General features: G+C 49.1%; 1 protein-coding gene across 1 annotated transcript in view; it reads left to right on the top strand.

Moving 5' to 3' along the window:
• Window positions 1-25,121, top strand: part of SCAF8 (SR-related CTD associated factor 8) — a 1,046,706-nt gene that overhangs the window by 184,736 nt on the left and 836,849 nt on the right. Inside the window, 1 exon segment of the mRNA XM_030198392.1 lies at window positions 13,623-13,779. Coding sequence (XP_030054252.1) covers window positions 13,623-13,779 — 157 coding nt within the window.

The raw sequence follows: 25,121 nt of genomic DNA, 5'->3' as shown, positions 1-25,121 counted from the left end.
GCAGGATACCCGACGCGACAGTCGGTTCGGGCAGTCAGTTCTTCAGAACCTGTTTGGGCTTTAGGATCCAACTCCACCCCCCGAGGGCCCTGTTTGTTCTGTTCCAGGCTGCACTCTCAGTTAGTTGGTAAATTTTTTAGGTCAATCTCAGTTATGTCCTCGCCGTTGGGAGGCCCAATTGACCATGGTTGTTGTTTTGAGTGAGCCTGGGGGCTAGGGATACCCCATCAGTGAGAACAAGCAGCCTGCTTGTCCTCGGAGAAAGCGAATGCTACATACCTGTAGAAGGTATTCTCCGAGGAGAGCAGGCTGATTGTTCTCACAAACCCGCCCACCTCCCCTTTGGAGTTGTGTCTTCCCTTGCTTTGTTTTGCTACATATGGGACTGACGAACACGAGCCGGTTCGGGCGGGAAGACGGCCGCGCATGCGCGGTGCGCATGAGCGCGTGAGGACTAGCAAAGACCTTTGCTAGTGAAGTTTCCGATTGGAGGGGCTGCCGTGGACGTCACCCATCAGAGAGAACAATCAGCCTGCTGTCCTCGGAGAATACCTTCTACAGGTATGTAGCATTCGCTTTCACCAACGGTGGCCTCTTATAACCTCCGACCGGTGGGTTCTTCAAATTGTCCGGTTAGGATACACCCTCAATCTGGAATCCAAGCCTCCAAATTGCCTACCGGGAGCTCAGTCGTACAGTTCCCAGCACAAGCAAGTACTTGCAGAGGAACTGTCCGCCCTTCTACAGGCCAAAGCGGTTGAACCCGTTCCACCAGGGGAAGAAGGGCTGGGATTCTATTCCAGGTACTTCCTTGTGCAAAAGAAAACAGGGGGGATGCGTCCCATCTTAGACCTAAGGGCCCTGAACAAATTCCTGCTCCGAGAAAAGTTCAGGATGCTTTTCCTGGGCATCCTTTAGGAAAACGATTGGCTATGCTCTCTGGACTTAAAGGACGCCTATACTCACATCTCGGTGCTCCCAACTCACAGGAAGTACCTTTGATTCCGATTGGGAACTCAGCAGTTTCAGTACTATGTACTACCCTTCGGTCTAGCATCTGCACCCAGGGTCTTTAGAAAGTGCTTGGCAGTTGTTGCATCATCGCTACACAGACTGGGAGTGCATGTGTTCCCTTATCTCGACGATTGGCTGGTGGAGAACACCTCAGAGGCAGGAGTTCTACGAACCATGTACTTGTCTATTCAACTGCTGGAGCTACTGGGGTTTGTCATAAATTATCCCAAGTCCCATCTTGTTCCAGTGCAGAAGTTGGAATTCATAGGAGCTCTGTTGAACACACAGCTTATCAAGGGCAGACAATCTTCTGGCCTTTGTGTCCTCGGCTCAAACATCTCAACAGTTCACAGCATGGCCTCCACAGTTCATGTGACTCCCATGGCATGTCTACATATGAGATTAGCTCAATGGACCCTAGCTTCCCAGTTGGTACCAAGCTGTGGGGAGTCTAGAGGATGTAATGCAACTGTCCACCGACTTTCGCAATTCAGTGGTGTACGATGTGATCCATTTGACTTTAGGATCATGCAACCTCACGAGTGGTCACTGAACATGGACGTTGTCTGCAAGATCTTCTGAGCGTGGGGCACCCCCTCGGTAGATCTTTTTGCCACTCAGACCAATCACAAAGTCCCTCAGTTCTGTTCCAGGCTTCAGGCCCACGACAGACTAGTGTCAGATGCCTTTCTCCTACATTGGGGGACAGGTCTTCTGTATGCGTATCCTCCCATCCCTTTAGTAGGGAAAACTCTGCTGAAAATCAGGCAAGACCATGGAACCATGATTCTGATTGCTCCTTTCTGGCCCCGTCAGATCTGGTTTCCTCTTCTTCTGGAGTTGTCCTCCGAAGAACCGTGGAGATTGGAGCGTTTTCCGACCCTCATCACTCAGAACAGAGGGTCGCTTCTACATCCCAACCTCCAGTCTCTGGCTCTCACGGCCTGGATGTTGAGAACTTAGAAGTGGCCTTTTTAGGTCTTTCAGAGGGTGTCTCCCGAGTCTTGCTTGCTTTCAGGAAAGATTCCTCGAAAAAGTATTCTTTTAAATGGTGGTTTGCCGTTTGATGTGACACAGACCCTGCTTGAATACCTTCTACACTTATCAGAGTCTGGTCTCAAGACCAACTCGGTAAGAGTTCATCTTAGTGCAATTAGTGCTTATCAACGTGTAGAAGGTCAGCCTATCTCAGGACAGCCTTTAGTTGTTGGCTTCGTGAGAGGTTTGCTTTTGTCAAAGCCCCCTGTCAAACCTCCTCCAGTGTCATGGGATCTCAACATCGTTCTGACCCTCATGATGAAGCCTCCTTTTGAGCCACTGAGTTCCTGCCATCTGAAATACTTGACCTCGGATGGAGGGAGGGCGGGCTGCTCTGGAAAAGCTTTTGTCTTTGACGCCATTGGTTTTCCTTGTCAGACCAGCCTCCATGTAGGGTTGCTGGTGTGTTTTCACTATGACAGCACTGCAGGATTAAATAAAACACTGTTCCGTTTGTGGGGCACAAAGATTGGCTACCACAGTAGTAGGAAAATGCTGATAGGAGAGAGTCATTGAATGAGCAGCATTCTGGTTTCTCCCACGACAACCCTGGAACTGGGAGGGGGGGGGGGACCCTGGCCCTGGAACTGGGAGGGAGAGGGGAGGGGGGATCCTGGCCCTGGAACTGGGAGAGAGAGGGGACCCTGTGGAACTCAGAGGGAGGGGGGATCCTGTTGAACTGGGAGGGAGGGGGACCCTGGAACTCGGGGGGAGGTGGAGGTGGGACGGAGGGGGAGGGGGGAATGGCACTTTTCGATAAATAATTAGATTTTGGGTTGTTATTTGGGCACTCGGACTCTGAAAGGTTCGCCATCACTGCTCTAGGATATACATATTCAGGTTTTCCAGTCTCTTTTCACATGTCTTTTGGCATGGCCACCATACCATTTTTGTCACCTTCCTCTGAACCGCTTTGTCTTTTTACATCCTTAGCAAGATGGGGCCTACAGAACAGAACACAATACTCCGTGGGGCCTCACCAACAAATTGTACAGGGGCATTAACACCTCATTTCTTCTGCTGATTATGCCTCTCTATACAGGCTAGCATCTTTTTGGCTAAGGCCAATGCCTTGTCACACTGTTTCATTTCCTTATGATCATCAGATCCTATCACCCCAAGGTCTCTCTCCTTGTCTGTGCATATCAGCCTCTTTCTTCCCTTGGATTTATACTCCCCAAGTGTGTCACTCTACATTTCTATACATTAAATTTTTAACTGCCAAACATTAGATCATTCTTCTAACTTTTGCAGATAGCTTTTCACATTGTCTACTCGCTCCGGGGTGTTCAATTTGTTGCAGATCTTGATGATATCTACAAAAAAAATCAAACCTTACCTTCTTACTCTTTGACAATGTCACTCACAAATATGATGGAAACGCCGGCTGGCCCTGGCCCTATGATGCGGTCGCCGACACCGGTACTGCTTGCGGCATCGGATTCGGCCGCCACTTAGGTGGACTCTCCGTCGACGTCGATTGAGGGAGCTTTGTCCCCGCCGGCATGGGAGTCCACCTCGTCATCATCGAGGACGAGGTTCCTCTGAGTTGAGACGGGCCTGGTTTCGGACTGAAGTCAGGGAGCTCATGACACCGAGGAGGAGGCCTCGTGGGGGGAGGAGGAGGACCCCAGATATTTCTCTTACGAGGAGTCCTGTTGTCTTCCCTCCGACCTCACTCCTTCACCGGAAAGGAAGCTTTCGCCACCGGAGAGCCTTTCCTTTGCCTCTTTTGTTAGGGATATGTCTGTGAGCATTCCCTTTCCCGTGGTTACTGTGGATGAGCCGAGGACTGAGATGCTCGAGGTCCTCAACTATCCATCACTACCTAGAGAGTCTTCCACGGTACCGTTGCACAATGTCCTAAAGGAGACACTGCTTCGGAACTGGTTGAAGCCCTTATCTAACCCCACCATCCCCAAGAAAGCGGAGTCCCAATACAGAATCCACTCAGACCCAGAGTTGATGCGGCCTCAATTGCCTCATGACTTGGCGGTCGTGGACTCTGCTCTCAAGAGAGCACAGAGTTCGAGAGATAACGCCGAGTCCCAGTGTAGAATGCACAGCGACCCAGAGTTGATGAGGACTTAGTTGCCACACGACTCTGCGGTGGTGGATTCTGCTCTCAAGAGAGCCAAGAGTTTGAGGGATACCACCTCGGCGCCCCTGGGGCGTGAGTCTCGCACTCTGGACTCTTTTGGGAGGAAGGCCTATCATTCCTCCATGCTCGTGACCAAGATCCAGTCTTACCAGCTCTACACGAGCATTCACATGCGAAATAATGTGCGGCAACTGGCGGACCTGGTTGACAAGCTTCCTCCGGAGCAGTCCAGGCCTTTTCAGGAGGTGGTCAGGCAGCTGAAGGCATGTCGCAAATACCTGTCCAGGGGTATTTATGACACTTGTGATGTTGCATCCAGATACGCAGACTCTAATGGCTGCGCGCCTCTGACCTGGACAACCGGACCCAGCAGCGGCTGGCGGATGTCCCTTGCAGGGGGGATAATATTTTTGGCGAGAAGATCGAGCAGTTGGTCAAACAGCTTCACCAGAGGGAAACCGCCTTCGACAACCTCTCCCACCTGGCGCCTTCAGCATCTACCTCTTCAGGTAGACGATTTTTCAGGGGAAAGAAGACTGCTTCTTACGCTTATACTAAGCATAGGTACAATCCTCCTTCCTGTCAGCATTCCCAGGCTCAGCCCCAGCACACTCGTTCGCGTCAACAGCGTGCGACCAAGCAGGCCCCTGCAGCTCCCCAGCAGAAGCAGGGTACGGGCTTTTGACTGGATCCGGGCGAGCATATCTGCCTTAAAAGTCCCCGTGCCGGAAGATCTACCGGTTGGGGGGAGGTTAAAATTTTTTCACCAAAGGTGGCCTCTCGTAACCTCCGACCAGTGGGTTCTCCAAATAGTGCGGTGCGGGTACGCCCTCAATTGGATCTCCATTCCACTAAATTGTTCACCGGGAGCTCAGTCTTTCAGCTTCCACCACAGGCAGATACTTGCAGAGTAACTCTCCTCCCTTCTCAGCGCCAATGTGGTCGAGCCCGTACCACCCGGGCAAGAAGGGCTGGGATTCTATTCCAGGTACTTCCTTGTGGAAAAGAAAACAGGGGGGATGCGTCCCATCCTAGACCCAAGGGGCCTGAACAAATACAGTGGGGGAAATAAGTATTTGATCCCTTGCTGATTTTGTAAGTTTGCCCACTGACAAAGACATGAGCAGCCCATAATTGAAGGGTAGGTTATTGGTAACAGTGAGAGATAGCACATCACAAATTAAATCCGGAAAATCACATTGTGGAAAGTATATGAATTTATTTGCATTCTGCAGAGGGAAATAAGTATTTGATCCCCCACCAACCAGTAGAGATCTGGCCCCTACAGACCAGGTAGATGCTCCAAATCAACTCGTTACCTGCATGACAGACAGCTGTCGGCAATGGTCACCTGTATGAAAGACACCTGTCCACAGACTCAGTGAATCAGTCAGACTCTAACCTCTACAAAATGGCCAAGAGCAAGGAGCTGTCTAAGGATGTCAGGGACAAGATCATACACCTGCACAAGGCTGGAATGGGCTACAAAACCATCAGTAAGACGCTGGGCGAGAAGGAGACAACTGTTGGTGCCATAGTAAGAAAATGGAAGAAGTACAAAATGACTGTCAATCGACAAAGATCTGGGGCTCCACGCAAAATCTCACCTCGTGGGGTATCCTTGATCATGAGGAAGGTTAGAAATCAGCCTACAACTACAAGGGGGGAACTTGTCAATGATCTCAAGGCAGCTGGGACCACTGTCACCACGAAAACCATTGGTAACACATTACGACATAACGGATTGCAATCCTGCAGTGCCCGCAAGGTCCCCCTGCTCCGGAAGGCACATGTGACGGCCCGTCTGAAGTTTGCCAGTGAACACCTGGATGATGCCGAGAGTGATTGGGAGAAGGTGCTGTGGTCAGATGAGACAAAAATTGAGCTCTTTGGCATGAACTCAACTCGCCGTGTTTGGAGGAAGAGAAATGCTGCCTATGACCCAAAGAACACCGTCCCCACTGTCAAGCATGGAGGTGGAAATGTTATGTTTTGGGGGTGTTTCTCTGCTAAGGGCACAGGACTACTTCACCGCATCAATGGGAGAATGGATGGGGCCATGTACCGTACAATTCTGAGTGACAACCTCCTTCCCTCCGCCAGGGCCTTAAAATGGGTCGTGGCTGGGTCTTCCAGCACGACAATGACCCAAAACATACAGCCAGGCAACAAAGGAGTGGCTCAGGAAGAAGCACATTAGGGTCATGGAGTGGCCTAGCCAGTCACCAGACCTTAATCCCATTGAAAACTTATGGAGGGAGCTGAAGCTGCGAGTTGCCAAGCGACAGCCCAGAACTCTTAATGATTTAGAGATGATCTGCAAAGAGGAGTGGACCAAAATTCCTCCTGACATGTGTGCAAACCTCATCATCAACTACAGAAGACGTCTGTCCGCTGTGCTTGCCAACAAGGGTTTTGCCACCAAGTATTAGGTCTTGTTTGCCAGAGGGATTAAATACTTATTTCCCTCTGCAGAATGCAAATAAATTCATATACTTTCCACAATGTGATTTTCCGGATTTAATTTGTGATGTGCTATCTCTCACTGTTACCAATAACCTACCCTTCAATTATGGGCTGCTCATGTCTTTGTCAGTGGGCAAACTTACAAAATCAGCAAGGGATCAAATACTTATTTCCCCCACTGTATCTGGTCCGAGAAAAGTTCAGAATGCTTTCCATGGGCACCCTTCTTCCCCTGATTCAGAAAAATGACTGGCTATGCTCCCTGGATTTAAAGGATGCTTATACTCACATCCCGATACTGCCAGCTCACAGACAGTATCTGCGATTCCGTCTGGGAACACAGCATTTCCAGTATTGTGTGCTGCCCTTTGGGCTCGCTTCTGCTCCACGGGTGTTCACAAAATGCCTGGTGGTGGTTGCGGCGTCGCTGCGCAAGCTGGGAGTTTATGTATTCCCTTATCTTGACGATTGGCTGGTGAAGAACACCTCGGAGGCGGGAGCTCTTCAGTCCATGCAGGTGACTGTTCAACTTCTGGAGCTACTGGGGTTTGTGATAAATTACCCAAAGTCCCATCTCCGCCCAGTCCAGTCACTCAAATTCATTGGAGCTCTGCTGAATTCACAGATGGCTCGTGCCTATCTCCCCAAGGCGAGAGCGCAGAATATTCTGTCCCTTGCTTCCCGGGCAAGAGCGTCTCAACAGATCACAGCTCGGCAGATGTTGAGACTCCTGGGTCATATGGCCTCTACATTTCATGTGACTCCCATGGCTCGTCTTCACATGAGATCAGCTCAATGGACCCTAGATTTCCATTGGTATCTGGCTGCGGGGAATCTAGAGGATGCAATCTGACTGCCCACCAGTTTCCGCAATTCCACTCCACTGGTGGACAATTCAGTCCAATTTGACGTTGGGACGTCCTTTCCAAATTCCTCAGCCGCAAAATGTGCTGACGACGGATGCATCTCTCCTGTGGTGGGGAGCCCATGTCGATGGGCTTCACACTCAAGGACTGTGGTCCCTCCAGAATCAGGTCTGCAGATCAACCTCCTGGAGTTGAGAGCGGTCTGGAACGCGCTCAAGGCTTTCAGAGATTGGCTGTCCTTTCAAGTTATCCAAATTCGGACAGACAATCAGGTTGCAATGTACTACATCAACAAGCAGGGGGGCACCGGATCTCGCCCCTTTTGTCAGGAACCAATCGGAATGTGGGATTGGGTTCGCCGGCACGGCATGCTCCTCCAGGCCACGTACCTGGCTGGCGTAAACAACAGTCTGGTCGACAAGCTGAGTAGACTTATGCAACTGCACGAGTAGTTGCTCAATTCGAGTGTGGTACGCAACATCTTCCGGGAGTGGGGCTCCCTCTCGGTGGATCTTTTCGCCACGCAGACCAACCACAAGCTGCCTCAATTCTGTTCCAGGCTACAGGCCCACGACAGGCTAGCGTCGGACGCCTTCCTCCTGCATTGGGGGACTGGCCTTCTGTATGCGTATCCTCCCATACCTTTGGTGGGGAAGACTTTGCTGAAACTCAAGCAAGACTGGGGCACCATGATTCTGATCGCGCCCTTTTGGCCCCCTCAGATCTGGTTCCCCCTTCTTCTGGAGTTGTCTTCCGAAGAACCGTGGAGATTGGAATGTTTTTCCATCCTCATCACTCAGAACGAGGGGGCGCTTCTGCATTCCAACCTCCAGGCTCTGGCCCTCATGGCCTGGATGTTGAGGGCGTAGATTTCGCCGCCTTGGGTCTTTCTGAGGGTGTCTCCCGAGCCTTGCTTGCTTCCAGGAAAGATTTCACTAAGAAGAGTTACTTTTTCAAGTGGAGGAGGTTTGCCGTCTGGTGTGACAGCAAGGACTTAGATCCTCGCTCTTGTCCTACACAGACCCTGCTTGAATACCTTCTACACTTATCGGAGTCTGGTCTCAAAACCAACTCCGTAAGAATTCATTTTAGTGCAATTAGCGCTTTTCATTATCGTGTAGAGGGTAAGCCTATCTCTGGACAGCCTTTAGTTGTTCACTTCATGAGAGGTTTGCTTTTGTCAAAGCCCCCTGTCAAGCCTCCTACGTTGTCATGGGATCTCAACATCGTCTTCACCCAGCTGATGAAACCTCCTTTTGAGCCACTGGATTCTTGCCATCTGAAGTACTTGACCTGAAAGGTCATTTTCTTGGTGGCAGTTACTTCAGCTCGTAGGGTCAGTGAGCTTCAAGCCTTGGTAGCCCATGCTCCCTATACCAAATTTCATCATAACAGAGTAGTCCTCCGCACGCACCCTAAGTTCTTGCCGTAGGTGGTGTCGGAGTTCCATCTGAACCAGTTAGTTGTCTTGCCAACATTCTTTCCTCGTCCTCATACCCGTCCTGTTGAACGTCAGTTGCACACATTGGACTGCAAGAGAGCATTGGCTTTCTACCTGGAGCTTTCAAGCCCCCACAGACAATCCGCCGAAATGTTTGTTTCTTTTGACCCCAATAGGAAGGGGGTTGCTGTCTGGAAACGCACCATCTCCAATTGGCTGGCAGATTGCATTTCCTTCACATGCCCAGGCTGGGCTGGCTCTTGAGGGTCATGTCACGGCTCATAGTGTTAGAGCCATGGTGGTATCAGTGGCCCACTTGAAGTCAGCCACTATTGAAGAGATTTGCAAGGCTGCGACGTGGTCATCAGTCCACACATTCACATCTCATTACTGCCTCCAGCAGGATACCCGATGCGACAGTCGGTTTGGGCAGTCGGTGCTGCAGAATCTGTTCGGGGTTTAGAATCCAACTCCACCCCCCTAGGCCCAGTTTTATTTTGTTCAGGCTGCACTCTCAGTTAGTTGTTCTTCGTAGGTCAGTTTTTGTTATGTCCTCACCGTTGCGAGGCCCAATTGACCCTCTTTGTTGTTTTGAGTGAGCTTGGGAGCTAGGGATACCCCAGTCGTGAGAACACGCAGCCTGCTTGTCCTCGGAGAAATCGAAGATACATACCTGTAGCAGGTGTTCTCCGAGGACAGCAGGCTGATTGTTCTCACCAACCCTCCCTCCTCCCTTTTGGAGTTGTTGTTTTCTTTTCTTTGTTATTTTCTTTAACTGAGTGGGAGCGGTCACGCACGGGCGGGAAGATGGCCGCTCATGTGTGGTGGGCGTGCCCTGTGCGCGGGACCTCCCGCGAGACTTTTTTGAGTTTGCTGTGAAACTCTTTCGGTTGGAGGGGGCTACCGTGGACGTCACCCAGTCGTGAGAAGAATCAGTCTGCTGTCCTCGGAGAATACCTGCTACAGGTATGTATCTTTCGCTTTGTGAGTCCACTAGGGGCCGAAAAAGTACCTCTGTTTCTAATAAATGTAAACTGCTTTGGTTGTACTAAAGAAAGGTGGTATATCAAATCAATGATCCTTTAAATAGCAAAATAATTACCTTATGTAGGAAAAGAAAACGGTACCTAAAGTGTTAACAGTTAGTAATATCAGAGGAAAGGAGTGCACAAAAGGAAATACATAAAGAACTGTTTTGTGTTCACTAGCACTGCTGTCTGGGTGTTTTGGAATAGTTGAAAGAGAACTTTGTTCTTGCAGTTTTATACAGAATAGCAGGTTCAGCAGAGCTGCCATCATTCTCTCTGTCCATGAAGTGTCTGAATGTTGAGCAGCTTTTCAGCTTCCATCTTTATTAGCAGAAGTTATCATGAGCCTGGCTTGTGTGTACCTGGTGCCTGGGTATTCCCAATCATTCTGTCTAGTATAATATTGGAAGCCAAACTGATGGCCACAAAACCTAATCAAATTAGAGCCACTACAGCTGTTGTGGGTTTTTTGAAAATTGCTTCACTGAACATTATATGGAATGCAGCTACTTATTCCTTGCTTCATAGTTTCACTTTACTGCCCTACTTGGACCAATCTACAGTTAGTGCATTTGATTGAGATTTGCTTGTCTTTGTAACTTTATCAGTGCTCACATCCTTCTTTATGACTAAGCTTTTTCCGGATCCTTTCCATCTAAATGAGCAGTTCTGAGCTTGGAAGTTGTCCACTTGTGTGCGTGATTAATACTACTACTGCTTATCATTTCTATGGCGCTACTAGATACACAGTGCTCTACACAATGTATAGTTTCAAGTTTATTTCACTCTTTTTACGTTGCTGTAAGGCAATTCCATCTAGACAGTACTTTCTCTCCCTAGTGGGCTTACAATCTAAGTTTATTTATTTATTGGGATTTATTAACCTCCTTTATGAAGAGATTCACCCAAGGAGGTGTACAGGTACAGTTTGTTATTTTTTAGTAGGGCAATGGGGTGTTAACTGGCTTGCCTGGGGCCCCAAGGAGCTGCAGTGGGAATTGAACCCAGTTCCCCTGCATTTCAACCCACTTCACTAACCATTAGGTTACTCCTCTTCTCTGATTCAGTCCTGCTTGTAGACTGAAAAATATATTTTTTCTCAGCTGTAACAGACGTTTTCCATAGATGACAGGATTGATCAGGCACACAGTTCCTCCCACCTTCTTAAGAGTTGCATTCCTTCTTGAACTGTGGAAGTGACTGAGGGCTGGATGCTCAAAACTCTGGTGCTGGAAAATACCACTATTCCAGCCCTAAAAAAGAAATTCCCAATTCTCAGTGCTAATAGAGTGCAAATTTTACGCGTGCTGTTAGTGCTAAGCATTTGGAAGCAAGGAGGGTGGGGGGTGGGACACGTGCCCAGCACATGCACACAAGACTTCTCTTGTAACTTTCTGTTCAAATCCGCCACTTTTTTTTTTAATCCAGATCCCCCACCCCCTCCGTACAGTGGAGGAGGATGCTTAAAAAGTCCGATGTGGGGGGAGAAGGTGAAAGCGGGGAGTCTCTGTTCATGCTGCAGGAAGTGACTACAGCAGGCAGAGAACTTCGAGCAAAGCATGTTTTGTTTTGAGGTGGGTTCTGTGCCCCACCCACAGGGCTCCGAGGCGAATCCTGATATTCCTGTTATGACCAAGTTGCCTCTCGTACTTGTGCTTGATTTCCAGCTGCTTCTCCATGTCTTGCAGCTCCCTGGCTCTTGGCACTTCCAGTGATCCAGCTGACTCAAGAACCGTACGCGACAACCCCCGCCCTCACCACTGTCTTCTCTGCAAACCATGGATCCTCTCTTCAAATAACCTAACGCCAGCTTTGAGCTGGCTAAGGGCGCCCTTCAGGGTGCTATTCTTTGAGGATTGCATTGAATAGAAAATGGAGCTTATCTGGAGTGAGCTCGTTATTTGCCGCAGTAGGGACCTCTGAACATTGTGTACCGGCAAACACGGGCACTAGTGCGGCGCTAATGGCCTCTAGTATCCACATTTTCTTCTGAGTAACAGAGCCTTGGGCACTGAGGAGACTGCTGTGTGCCTGAAAAGCAACACATGCTCATAACTTTACTTTTAGTTCTGATCTCTGGCAGGCGTTTGATGATCAAAAGCCCTGCGCTGTTCCAAACAGCGCTCTAAACTAGCACTGGAACATCGTGGGGCTTTACCGCATTGATGATCAGAGATAATGCATGCAGATTTAAGCAGCACAATTATCTCTGATCATGGGGTAGAAGTGCGGGCAAATTGTGCCGAGCATGTGCTCAGCACAATCCTCCCGCACTTGTTTGACAGGTCTGGGCTGTCAAAATCCCAAACCTGTCAAACACAGGGGCTGGAGGTCCATGGGACCACCAGGCCCTGACTACCCCTGCCTCGAGCAACAGTGGCGTGAGGTACAGCGGACCTCTGGTCCCCCAACCCCCTGGACGATTCTCCCACCCCCCCCCCCCAGGTTCAGGGAGGGCTGGAGATCCTGTGGGTCTCCAGCCCCACCCCCAAACCTCCAGAAAAAGACTCCCTGGTGGCCGCCGCCGCCGGTCAACCCCCCTCCCCCTCCCAATGAGCGACAGGGGTGGGCGGATCTCTAGCCCGCCCCAACTCCCAGAGTTGTCTGCCGCCGAATCTTTGGTAAAAATAACCCCGAACCCTCTCCCGGTCCCCCTTCCTGGAGGAGTGGCCTAGTGGTTAGGGTGGTGGACTTTGGTCCTGGGGAACTGAGGAACTGAGTTCGATTCCCACTTCAGGCACAGGCAGCTCCTTGTGACTCTGGGCAACTCACTTAACCCTCCATTGTCCCATGTAAGCCGCATTGAGCCTGCCATGAGTGGGAAAGCGCGGGGTACAAATGTAACAAAAATAAAAAATAAAAATGAAATACCTTAGTTGGAGGAGGGACGCAGCCTGCCTCCCTCCTCTTCCTTTGACGCCACAAAATGGCGGCGCCCAGCCCTGCCCAGTGTATCCTGGGATGCGCTGGGCGGGGCTACACACCATATAAGGGAGTTTCTCCCAAACTCCCTTATATGGTGTGTAGGATCTCCAGCCCTCCCTGAACCTGGGGGGGGGTGGGGGGTGGGATCGTCGGGAGGGGGCTCTGTCATTGGGGGGGGGTGTGCTTTGCGTTGTTGGGGGGAATGGGGGCCTGCTGGACAGGGCTCACAATTCCTCCCCAATGATCTGCAAACCCTAACGCCAGCTCGGAGGGGGCGTAGGGTTTGTTGCAGCCAGCGACCCAGTCTTTGGGGCTCTGGTCGCTGATTATTGGGGATGAATGCGTTAAGCCCTGTTTAGCACGTATTTGCATGCTACTTGCGGTAAGAGCCCTCAAGCGCGTTGTTTCACACGCTCGAGGGCTCTAGTCATGGGGCGGTAGCAAACGCCGGTGCTAGTATAGCGCTAACAGCCTCTAGCGCCGGCGTTTGCTTTTGATCATGAGGGTGTGGGAGAGCAGTTCTGTCCTGGCAGGGTGCAATGACATCATTTGTGTACCTGATTAGTCCTGCTGTCTGTGGAAAATATCTGCTACAGATGAGAAACAATGCTTTGTCTTCTCCTTTTGTGGAGAGGCTGGGGGAGGATGAGTGAACAGTGGTGTTGCATATTGTATATTAGGTCTGACAAATTGGTTTTTAACATTCTGCTCCTTCTCCCCCCCCCTCCTTTTTTTTTCACTAGAGTAAAGTTGTCAGAGTGCTAAATTTGTGGCAGAAGAACAATGTGTTCAAGAGTGAAATTATCCAGCCTCTTCTGGATATGGCTGCTGGGATTGCTCCACCTGTTCTCACACCCGTGTTGCCCAGTACCACAACTACTGTGAGCAACAACACGCCAGGTAAAGACAGATGGATGAGAACTCAAAAAACATTTTGTTGCCTTCAGTATTCTCAGTATTAAGCTATTGATGCCTGTAAGATACCAATATCCATGTTTGTTAAATGAATGTATGCTCGTAAAATTCTTTTACCTACATAAATGAGGCCCTTTAAATATTAACCTTCTCCCCTTGGTAACTTTGTCCACATGAAGTTACTCAGATAGGCAGGGTTGGCATTGGAAGGCTAAATATCTTACTTTAGTTATATGTACACATGGGTTTTCACAAATAGCTGGCTTAAAGTTATTTGGATAAAATAGTCCAGATAATTCTAACTGCATATTCAGAAGAAAATGTGTCCAGATAAATTAGAATGAATATTCAGATATAGTTACCCACTTTGTGGCTTACTCTGTATGGGAGTGTTTCAAGCTAGTATGGTTTATTGTTCGTTAAAATTTTCTATACCACTAGGCTTAAACAGATATCCCAGTGGTTTATGAAAGTATTAAAATTATAATAAAACTGTTAGAAAAAAAGGTAATTTTTAGATGGGAAAATTAGGTTCTTACCTTGATAATTTTCTTTCCTTTAGTCACAGCTGATGAATCCATTAACTGATGGGTTGTATCCGCCTACCAGCAGGTGAAGATGGAGAACACTGAAAGCATGTGGTGTTCCTGACACCCAGCCCCCCTCTGCCTTCAGTATATGAAATTTCCAAAGCAGAGTGAATAAGAAAGGCAAAATAACATAAACTTTCCTCACAGAGAACAAACGCCCCAGAACCGGAGCAGTAACCAAACAAAAGAGGGACGTTATCAACCTCCTGCAATAAAAACAACATGTAGTAACTCCGATAGCTTGTCTTCAAGTACTCCTAATGAGGCACAATGTGTGTATGCAACATCTGTACAAAAACTAATGTCAGACAGGGAGGGATCATGGATTCATCTGCTGTGACTAAAGGAAAGAAAATTATTAAGGTAAGAACCTAATTTTCCCTTCCTTGTCATCAACAGCAGATGAATCCATTAACTGATGGGATGTACCAAAGCACTCCGTAAGTAGGGTGGGAACAGGCAATTCCGCGAGCAAGCACTTGCGCTCCAAAATCCGCATCCTGCCGCGCTGCCACATCCAGCCTGTAATGCTGCACAAACGAGAGCTGAGAAGCCCAGGTAGCCACACGACAGATCTGTTGAAGAGAAAAGACACCCGTTATAGCCTAAGAAGAGGACATTGCCCTCGTAGAGTGCGCTTTAAACGCTTCAGGCGGCGACCGCCCTGAAAGCAGATAAGCAGAAAAAATGAGTTCCTTAAGCCAGCGGGCTATAGTGGCCTTCGACGCCAGAAACCCCCATTGGGGACTTGCCAACAGAAGAAATAAATGATCTGAATTCCTAAACTCATTTGACATCTGCAGATATTGCCACATGGCCCTACGGACATCCAAAAGGCGCAATTGCCCAAAGGAGTCCGGAAACTCCTCCTTACAAAAGGAAGGAATAAAATAGGCTGGTTCAGGTGAAAAGCTGAAACCACCTTAAGCAGAAAGGAATGCACCGAACGAACAGTTACCCCGGATTCCAAGATCTGTAGAAAAGGATCCCGACAGGAAAGAGCCTGAAGCTCAGACACTCTTCTTGCTGATGTCATTTCCACTAAAAAAAACTGTCTTAGAATGTCACATCCTTCTCAGAAGCCCGTTTAAGAGCCTCAAATGGAGATGGCTGGAGCGCCTTCAACACGAGCCCCAGGTTCCAAGTCGCACAGGGTGACCAGAAAGGACAAAATCCGGATGTGCAGCAAGGGACAAGCCGGAGACTTTCCCCTAGAAGCAGGCCAACGCTGCCAGTTGAACGCGAAGGGAATTGTAGGCCAGGCCCTTTTCTAGCCCATCCTGCAAAAAGTCCAGCAAAAAGCGAGACTGTCGCCAGAGTCGGCGAGATAGACTTTGGAGTACACCACGCCTCAAAAGTGCGCCAGATCCGAGCATAAGTCACAGAGGTAGACCGTGTGCAAGCCCGCAAGAACGTGGCAATAACCTTATTAGAATAGCCCTTGTCCCTCAATTGCGCCCTCTCAAGAGCCAGGCTGTAAGACCAAAGCGGCAAGGATCTTCCATAGTCACCGGACCCTGAACTAACAAGTTCGGAACCCGAGGCAAAGGAAGAGGCGCGCCCACCAGCATCCGCCGGAGATCCACGTACCACGGATGCCTTGTCCAATCCGGGGCGATGAGAATCACCACTCCTCGGTGTAGGCAAATCCAAAGTAGTACTCGCCCTATCAAGGGCCAAGGAGGGAACACAAACAGGAGGTCCGAGGGCCAAGGTTGAGCCAGGGCATCCAACCCCGCCGAGCGAGGATCTCTCCTGCTGAAAAAGCGAGGGACTTTGGTGTTTACGCTTGATGCCATGAGGTCGAAGCCTGGGAGTCCCCTAGTTGGCACAAATCTGAAGAAAAACTCCTTCTGCCAGTTCCCATTCCTCCGGGTCGATTGATGTCTGCTGAGGAAATTGGCTTGTACGTTGCTCTGACCGGCTATGTGGGCCGCGGACAGCAGCTCTAGGTGGCGCTCGGTCCAGACGCAGATCTGAGACGCCTTTGCAGCTGGGGCCTTGCACTGAGTGCCGCCCTGACGATTGATGTAGGCCACTGCTGTCGTGTTGTCCGACAGAACTTGGACAGGAAGACCCTTCAGTGTCCTGTGGAAGGCCAGAAGAGCCTGGAATATCGCTCTCAGTTCCAAGCGATTGATGGACCATCCCGCTTCCGCGGTGGACCACAGACCCTGAGCATAGTGTCCCCGGCAATGAGCTCCCCAGCCCAAAAGGCTGGCATCTGTTATCACCAGACACCAAAAAGGAAGAGCCAGTGGCATCCCCTGCCGCAGCATGCTGTCGGAGAGCCACCAATTCATACTGTGCTGGGCTGCAGGAAGCCACCTTAGTCTGCGTTGGTATTCCTGGGAAATCGGAGACCATTGTTGAAGCAGAGCAAGCTGCAGCGGCCTCATGTGAGCTCTCGCCCAGGGAACCATCTCTGTGGTGGCTGTCATCGATCCCAGGAGCTGAACAAAGTCCCAAGCTTGAGGGCGAGGCATCTGCATGAGCAGGCGAACCTGATTCTGAAGCTTGAGACGCCTGTTGTCGGGAAGAAAAACAAACCCCAAAGCCGTGTTGAACCGGAACCTAAATACTCGAGAGACTGAGAGGGGGCCAGGTGACTTTTGGGCATATTGACTACCCAGCCCAGAGTCAGAAGAACTGTAACAACCTCTGGGTGTGGCAAGTCGGCTTTCGTCTGCTGAATCCACTCTGATGAGCCAGTCGTCGAGATAAAGGTGAACTCTGATACCCTCTCGCCTGAGAAAGGCAGCCACCACTACCATCACCTTGGAAAAACCCGAGGGGCAGGGGGCAGGTGCCAGGCCGAAAGGCAAGGCGCAAAACTGGAAATGTTGGCTCAAGACTGCAAACCGGAGAAACCGCTGATGCGGTGGCCATATGGGAATATGCAAATACACTTCCTTGAGGTCCAGAGACTTGAGAAACTCTCCTGGCTGTACTGCTGCAATGACGGAGCGCAGGGTTTCTAAGCGGATGTATCGCACTCCTAAGGCCTTGTTGACTCTGCGTAAGTCGAGGATAGGTCTGAATGACCCGATTTTTCGAGGCACTGCGTTCGGCGGGAGGAACCGGAACCACCGCTCCGAGCTTCAGCAACACCTGCAAAGTCTCGTTTACCACCGGCCGCTTTATGGCAGTGCCGCCTCGAGATTCCAAAAACGCGTCTCCCACCGGGGCAGCGAATTCTAGTCAGTAACCTTCTCTGATCAGGTCCAGGACCCACTGATCCGAAGTAATCTTGGTCCACCCCTCAAGAGAGAGGGAGATACGACCCCCTACTGCGGGAACCGACGAGTGGATTGGCGCCCCATCATTGTGCAGGATGCCCCTGAACTCCTGGACGTTGCCCGGACGCCGCAGCTCGTTTGTCTGAACGAAAGGATTTCCTCTCCTGGAAACGGGTACGTTGACCAAACCCCGCAGAGCGTCCTGGGCGATACCTGCGAACTTCGCGGAAAACGGGCCTGGAAGAAGAGGGAAAAGAAGGACTTTTGGAAGAAGGCCTCGGCCTATCCTCTGGCAACCGTTGGGACTTAGAGTCCCCTAGGTCCTTACAGTCTTCTCCAAATCTTCCCCAAATAAAAGAAGGCCCCGAAAGGGTAACATCACCAGTCTGTTTAGAGGCCATGTCAGCCGCCCAATGCCGGAGCCAAAGAATGCGGCGGGCAGCAACCGCCACCGATATCTGCCTAGCCGAAGCTCTGACCAGATCATAAAGGGCATCAGCCAAAAAAGACAGGGCAGACTGCATACGCGGGCCGACCTCAGCAAGGGAACCCCCCTCCATCGGCGGGCTGCTCAACCGCCTGATGCAACCAGGAAAGGCAGGCCCAGGCTGCATAGGAGCTGCAAATAGCCGCCCGTAAGGAAAGGCCCGAGATTTCAAAGGACCGCTTCAGCACGGATTCCAGCCATCGGTCCTGAATATTTTTCAAAGCGACCCCTCCCTCCTCCAGGAGAGTAGTCTTTTTAGTCACAGCCGTGACTAACGCATCCACTTTAGGCATCCCAAAGAGGGCCAGCTGACTTTCACTCAAAGGGTAAAGGTGACACATAACCCTGGCCACCTTCAAGGGACCATCAGGGTCAGACCATTGAGCTGAAATAAGCTCTTGGATGGAAGCATGCACGGGAAAAGCCTGAGAAGGCTTCTGAGTACTAGCCATCCTAGGATTAATAGAAGCGGCAGCGCCCTCATCAGGCTCTTCGATACAAAGAGCCTGTAAGGCATCAGAATGAGAGTTGGCAGCTCGTCGCGGTGGAAAATCCGAACCGCTTTAGGGTCATCCAACTCCTGTGGCAAGCAGCTACCCTCATGTGGATCATCAGTCCGTGAGGGCCTGCCAGACCCCTCAGACTCCCTGAATCTAGACCACGGTGGAGAATATAGTGAAGAGTCCCTCTCAGATGGGGTATTCACTCGTCTACGCTTAGCGTCAGCCAAAAGCTCGGGGGAAGAAATAAAGTCTCCAGCAGACGCTGGGCTGTCAAGAACTGGAGGCAACCCAGTCCGAAAGGAATTGTCAGGAGCCTCAGGCAGTGCTCTTTTTAACATAAAAGCCTTATGCCATCAGCAGCACAAATTCATGGGAGAAAAACTCACCCTGTACAACCGCCCCACATTGGGGGAAGTGGAGGCAATAGCTCCAGTAGAAACCGCGAAACGAGGCATCCCCTGCACTCAGAACACCCCCCCCCCCCACAACCGCGAGGGTCGAGTCACGCGGCACCTCCAAGATAGCGCCTGCTGCCCAACTCTGCCAGGCGTGAAGAATCGCTGCCCGCCATGTTCGTGCCAGCATTAGTATCTAGGCAGCATGTGCTGCAAAGTCCAGCTGCTGATCAGCGTTTCCCACAGTGGGAGCAGCGCTTAACCCCTTCAGCTGCCAGCAAATACAGAAAACAAAATGGCTCCTTCGCGCCAAAACTTACCCCGCATAGAGCGCTGTCAGCGGAACCTCCTTGGAGGAGCTGGGTACCACTCTTACCTCAGGAGACCAAGTCAAACGAGATTCGGTCAAGCTGCACCGAACCAGGAGATCTGGAGAAAGCCTCAGATTTTTTTTTTTTTTACTGTGAGGAAAGTTAGAGGCAGGCAGCCACAGAGGAACTCCGGGAGGAGGGGGAATGGGGTAAGGCAGGGACAGGGAAAACCAAGTATATCTTTAAACACAGTAGATGACGGCAGAAAAGACCTGCATGGTCCATCCAGTCTGCCCAAGAAATGTGCCACTTTTTTGTGTATACCTTACCTTGATTTGTACCTGTCTTTTTCAGGGCACAGACTGTACAAGTCTGCCCAGCACTATCCCCGCCTCCTACCATCGGCTCTGGCACAGACCGTATAAGTCTGCCCAGCACTATCCCCGCCACCGCCTCTCACTGTGCCACTTTTTTGTGTGCCTTTAAAGTGGGCACCACCAGCCACAACACCCCCTGCTCTACTGGCAAAGCACAGGAGCCACCCCAGGTAGAAATCTAGGAGCTGAGAAAGCGACGTCCACACCTGCTGGGAGATAGAGATATACTGAATGCAGAGGGGGACTGGGCGTCCGGGAACACCATGTGCTTTCAGTGTTCTCTGTCTCCACCTGCTGATAGGTGGATACAATCCATCAGTTAATGGATTCATCTGCTGTTGATGACAACGAAAGGAAAGATACTAACAATCACCCCAGATCCAGACATATTGATAAATTGACAGGACAAACGTTGATGAGGTGGGCAGCAACCACTAGGGAAAGTAGTTAAGACTATTTCCTAGTAGTTGCTGCCCACCCCATCGAGTGTCCCTGGTTAATAGTACAAATTTTTGCTGTAAGAGAGTATGATGTTGTGTGCTAGAGATATTTTAGTGTACTTTATCATGAAAACCTTGTTCTCGTGTACATAGATGGCTGATACTTACTTTTGTCTTCTGCAGAATCATAAACATAAAACTGGAATTTTATTGCTTTAGCAGTCCGAAGAGTCAGTGAGAAGTATTCATATACAGTAACTGATTTTAGACCTGCTTTTATTTGTACTTAAGCTAAGAGAGGACTGTCAGTAAAGTACAAAATTCTTAGTTGTTCCATTGTCCTTAAAAAAAATTTTTTTTTTGCTCCATTTAGCAGGTGATTGGTTTTCATGGGCCTACAATAGTCCCTGATGCTCAAAACAGCACCATAAAAATACTGCTGGAGCAGTGCAGAACAACAACGCCCTAATGCTCAGTGCTATTGAGAGGCAAATATAGGTGTGCTCACAGCATTGAACATCAGGGAGTTCGGCAGGAGGATTGTGCTTGACACGTGCGCAGATGAGTTCCGTGATAAGTTCTGCTCCTTTGTGCCTGGTAAAACCTGAATGTGAAGCATACTTTGGCGCCTGTTTTCTGAGGTTAAATATACGTGTTTTTAATTAATTAATTTTTTTTAGCTTGGGTGCTTAAATTTAGATGCAGGAAACTGACACAAATGTGTGTGTTCACTTCGGGTGTTTACATTTTTATTTTAATAGCATGGCCACTTTAAATTTAGATGCAGGAAACAGACCCCAATGTGTGCTTTCGCTTGCGTGTGCTGTTTCTCATGACCAGTGCTTAAGGGCTTGCACGGGCTTCCTTCTGCTTCCAAAAGCAATCAAAACTGGCAGATCTTGTAGAAGGATTCATGAGAGAAGCATGAGAAATCCTCTCTTCCAATATCCTAATTCCTGTTCCGACCTGGCATTTTTTTGCCGTGGTAAGGCAGTTTTGTTTTTGTTGTTCTTTTGTGAGCATTGAGGAGGAATATAAAATGACTTCATTAGCAGGAGCTTGACTACATTAGCATGCTACTTGCATTGTTTGTCTGCAAGCTCATTTGTTTAAGCACTCCAGGCCTCTAAATGTTCTGCGCAGGTAAATGTGGACACTAGTATGGCACTAATGGCCTCTAGCACCCGTGTTTACTTTTGAGCATCGGGGCCATAGTGAAGCTTGTTAGCATTGCACACACACTCAGACATGGACACTCAGCTTCATTATGTTGCCCACGATATTTTTTCACGTCAAGATGATTTTTCTGGCAGGCACAAGGTGGCAGAAAATTGGCTTAAAGAGATGGAATGCCTCGCATTTTAAAAACAGGGAGATGGAATAAGTCACCTAAGATCTCAGAGTCCTTAGAAGAGACAGGAATTTGCAAGCAAAGCTTTTTCTGTTTCAGAACACAATAGATTACATTTTGTGTGAATGACTCTAGATGATATTTAGAAAATACTCCTTCTGACCTATAAGATACATAGTAAACATAGTAGATGACGGCAGAAAAAGACCCGCATGGTCCATCCAGTCTGCCCAAGAAGATAAATTCATATGTGCTACTTTTTTATTGGTACTGTCCTCTTCAGTGCACAGACCGTATAAGTCTGTCCAGCACTATCCCTGCCTCCCACCACCAGCTCTGGCACAGACCATATAAGTCTGCCCAGCACTATCCCTGCCTCCCACCACCGGCTCTGGCACAGACCGTATAAGTCTGCCCAACACTATCCCCGCCGCCCAACCACCAGCCCCGGCACAGACCGTATAAGTCTGCCCAGCACTAGTCCCGCCTCCCAACCACAGCCCTAGCACAGACCGAATAAGTCTGCCCAGCACTAGCCCCGCCTCCCAACCACCAGCTTTGCCACCCATTCTAGGCTAAGCTCCTGAGGATCCCTTCCTTCTGCACAGGATTCCTTTGTTATCCCACGCATGTTTGAATTCTGTTACCGTTTTCATCTCCACCACCTCCCGCGGGAGGGCATTCCAAGCATCCACCACCCTCTCCATGAAAAAATACTTCCTGACATTCTTTTTGAGGTCTGCCCCCCTTCAGTCTCATTTCATGCCCTCTTTGTTCTACTGCCTTCCCATCTCCGGAAAAGGTTTGTTTGCGGATTAATACCTTTCCAATATTTGAACGTCTGTATCATATCACCCCTGTTTCTTCTTTCCTCCAGGGTATAGATGTTCAGGTCCGCAAGTCTCTCCTCATACGTCTTGTAACGCAAATCCCATACCATCCTCGTAGCTTTTCTTTGCACCGCTTCAATTCTTTTTACATCCTTAGCAAGATACGGCCCTCCAAAACTGAACACAATACTCCAGGTGGGGCCTCACCAACGACTTGTACAGGGGCATCAACCTCTTTCTTCTGGTGGTCACACCTCTCTCTATACAGCCTAGTAACCTCCTAGCTACGGCCACCGCCTTGTCACACTGTTTCATCCACCTTCAGATCCTCAGATACTATGACCCCAAGATCCCTCTCCCCATCCGTACCTAGCAGACTCACCGCCTAACACATACGCCTCTCTTGGATTCTACTCCCTAAGTGCATCACTTTGCATTTCTTCGCATTGAATTTTAATGCCAAACCTTAGACCATTCTTCTAGCTTTTTTAGATCCTTTTTCATGTTTTCCACTCCCTCTGGGGTGTCTACTGTGTTACAAATCTTAGTATCATCCGCAAATAGGCAAACTTTACCTTCTAACCCTTCGGCAATGTCACTCACAAATATATTGACCAGAATCGGCCCCAGCACCGATCCCTGAGATACTCCACTACTCACTTTTCCCTCCTCCGAGCGAACTCCATTCACCACCACCCTCTGGCGCCTGTCCGTCAACCAGTTCCTAATCCAGTTCACCACTTTGGGTCCTATCTTCAGCCCATCCAGTTTATTTAAGAGCCTCCTGTGGGGAACCGTGTCAAAAGCCTTACTGAAATCTAAGTAGATTACGTCTATAGCACGTCCCCGATTCAATTCTCCGGTCACCCAATCAAAGAATTCAATGAGATTCGTTTGGCACGATTTCCCTTTGGTAAAACCATGTTGTTTCGAATCTTGCAACTCATTTTCTTCCAGGAAATTCACTATCCTTTCCTTCAGCATCACTTCCATTACTTTTCCAATAATCGAAGTGAGGCTTACCGGCCTGTAGTTTCCAGCTTCTTCCCTATCACCACTTTTGTGAAGAGGGACCACATCCGCCGTTCTCCAATCCCTCGGAACCTCTCCCATTTCTAAGGATTTATTAAACAAATCTTTAAGAGGACCTGCCAGAACCTCTCTGAGCTCCCTCAATATCCTGGGGTGGATCCCACTCCGGTCCCATGGCTTTGTCCACCTTTAGTTTTTCTAGTTGTTGATACACACTCTCTTCCGGAACGGTGCTAAATCCACTCCATTCTCAAATGAACTTTTGCCAGTCCATCGTGGTCCTTCTCCCGGATTTTCTTCAGTAAAACAGAACAAAAGTATCTATTTAGCAAATTTGCCTTTTCTTCATCATTATCTACATAGCGGTTTGCAGTATCTTTTAGTCTTACAATTCCCTTTTTAGTCATTCTCCTTTCACTAATATACCTGAAGAAATTTTGTCACCCCTCCTTACCTTTCTAGCCATTTGTTCTTCCGCTTGCGCTTTCGCCAAACGTACCTCTCTCTTGGCTTTTTTCAGTATCATCCGGTATGCCTCCCCGTGTTCCTCGTCTTGAGTTTTTTTGTATTTCTGGAACGCAAACTCTTTAGCCTTTATTTTCTCAGCCACTTGCTTGGAGAACCATAGCAGTTTCCTTTTTCTCTTGCTTTATTACTTTCTTTACATAAAGGTTGTGGCCCTATTTATAGCTTCTTTCAGCCTGAACCACTGTCCTTTCACTTCTCGTTCGTCCTCCTAGCCCATCAGCTCCTTCATTAGGTATTCCCCCATTTTACTAAAGTCAGCATGCTTGAAATCCAGGACTTTGAGTTTTGAGTGGCCACCCTCCTCTTCAGCCGTCATATCAAACCAAACCGTTTGATGGTCACTGCCGCTCAGGTGGGCACCCACTCGGACATTTGACATGCTATCTGCATTTGTGAGCACCAGATCCAGCGTCACTTCCTCCCTCGCGGGTTCCATGACCATTTGTCTGAGCAGAGCACTTTGGAAAGCATCCACACCTCTCTACTTCTTTCCGATTCTGCAGACGGAACCTTCCAATCTACATCCGGCAGATTGAAATCTCCCAGCAACAGCACCTCTCTCTTCTTTCCCAACTTTTGAATATCTGCGATTAGGTCTCTATCTAATTGTTCCAATTGTGTTGGAGGTCTGTAGACAACACCCATGTGGACAGAGGTTCTATCATCTCTTTTTAAGGTGATCCATATCGCTCTTCCTTACCCCAGGTCCCTGTCATTTCGGTTGCTGTGATATCATTTCTCCAATATAGAGCTACTCCTCCACCTTTATGACCCTCTCTATCCTTCCTAAATAGATTATAGCCTGGTATGTTTGCATCCCCATTCATGGGAACCATTGAGCCATGTCTCTGTGATTGCAACAACGTCTGGATACATCACTCTGGATCTCCCCTATACTTATCACGTCTCTTAATACCTTACACACCATCAAGATTCTTTTGATCATCAAATATAACTTTTGTTGTACCTTCCTTTCAACATGTCTGCTTTCAACACCATTGCTCTAAATCTTTAGTGTTAATGGACCCTCCCATTGGAACACTCTCCCTTTGCACTTCTGCCTTGACTCTTTGCTTAATAAATTTAAAACTGGGTTGAAAACTTTCCTTTTCACAGATGCCTTTTCTCATTGATCTTCATTTTTTAGTTGCTATTGCCAGTTAGATTGGTGCACTGTGTCTGATGAATCTATTATGAATATTCCCTCCATTTCTATTCCCCCCTCTTTTTTTTCTACTTTTCTC

This window comes from Microcaecilia unicolor, chromosome 3 (genome assembly GCF_901765095.1).
Source record: "Microcaecilia unicolor chromosome 3, aMicUni1.1, whole genome shotgun sequence".
Taxonomy (NCBI): Eukaryota; Metazoa; Chordata; class Amphibia; order Gymnophiona; family Siphonopidae; genus Microcaecilia; species Microcaecilia unicolor.
Note: the sequence above shows the minus strand (reverse complement) of the source record. Positions and strands in the feature narration are given on the sequence as shown.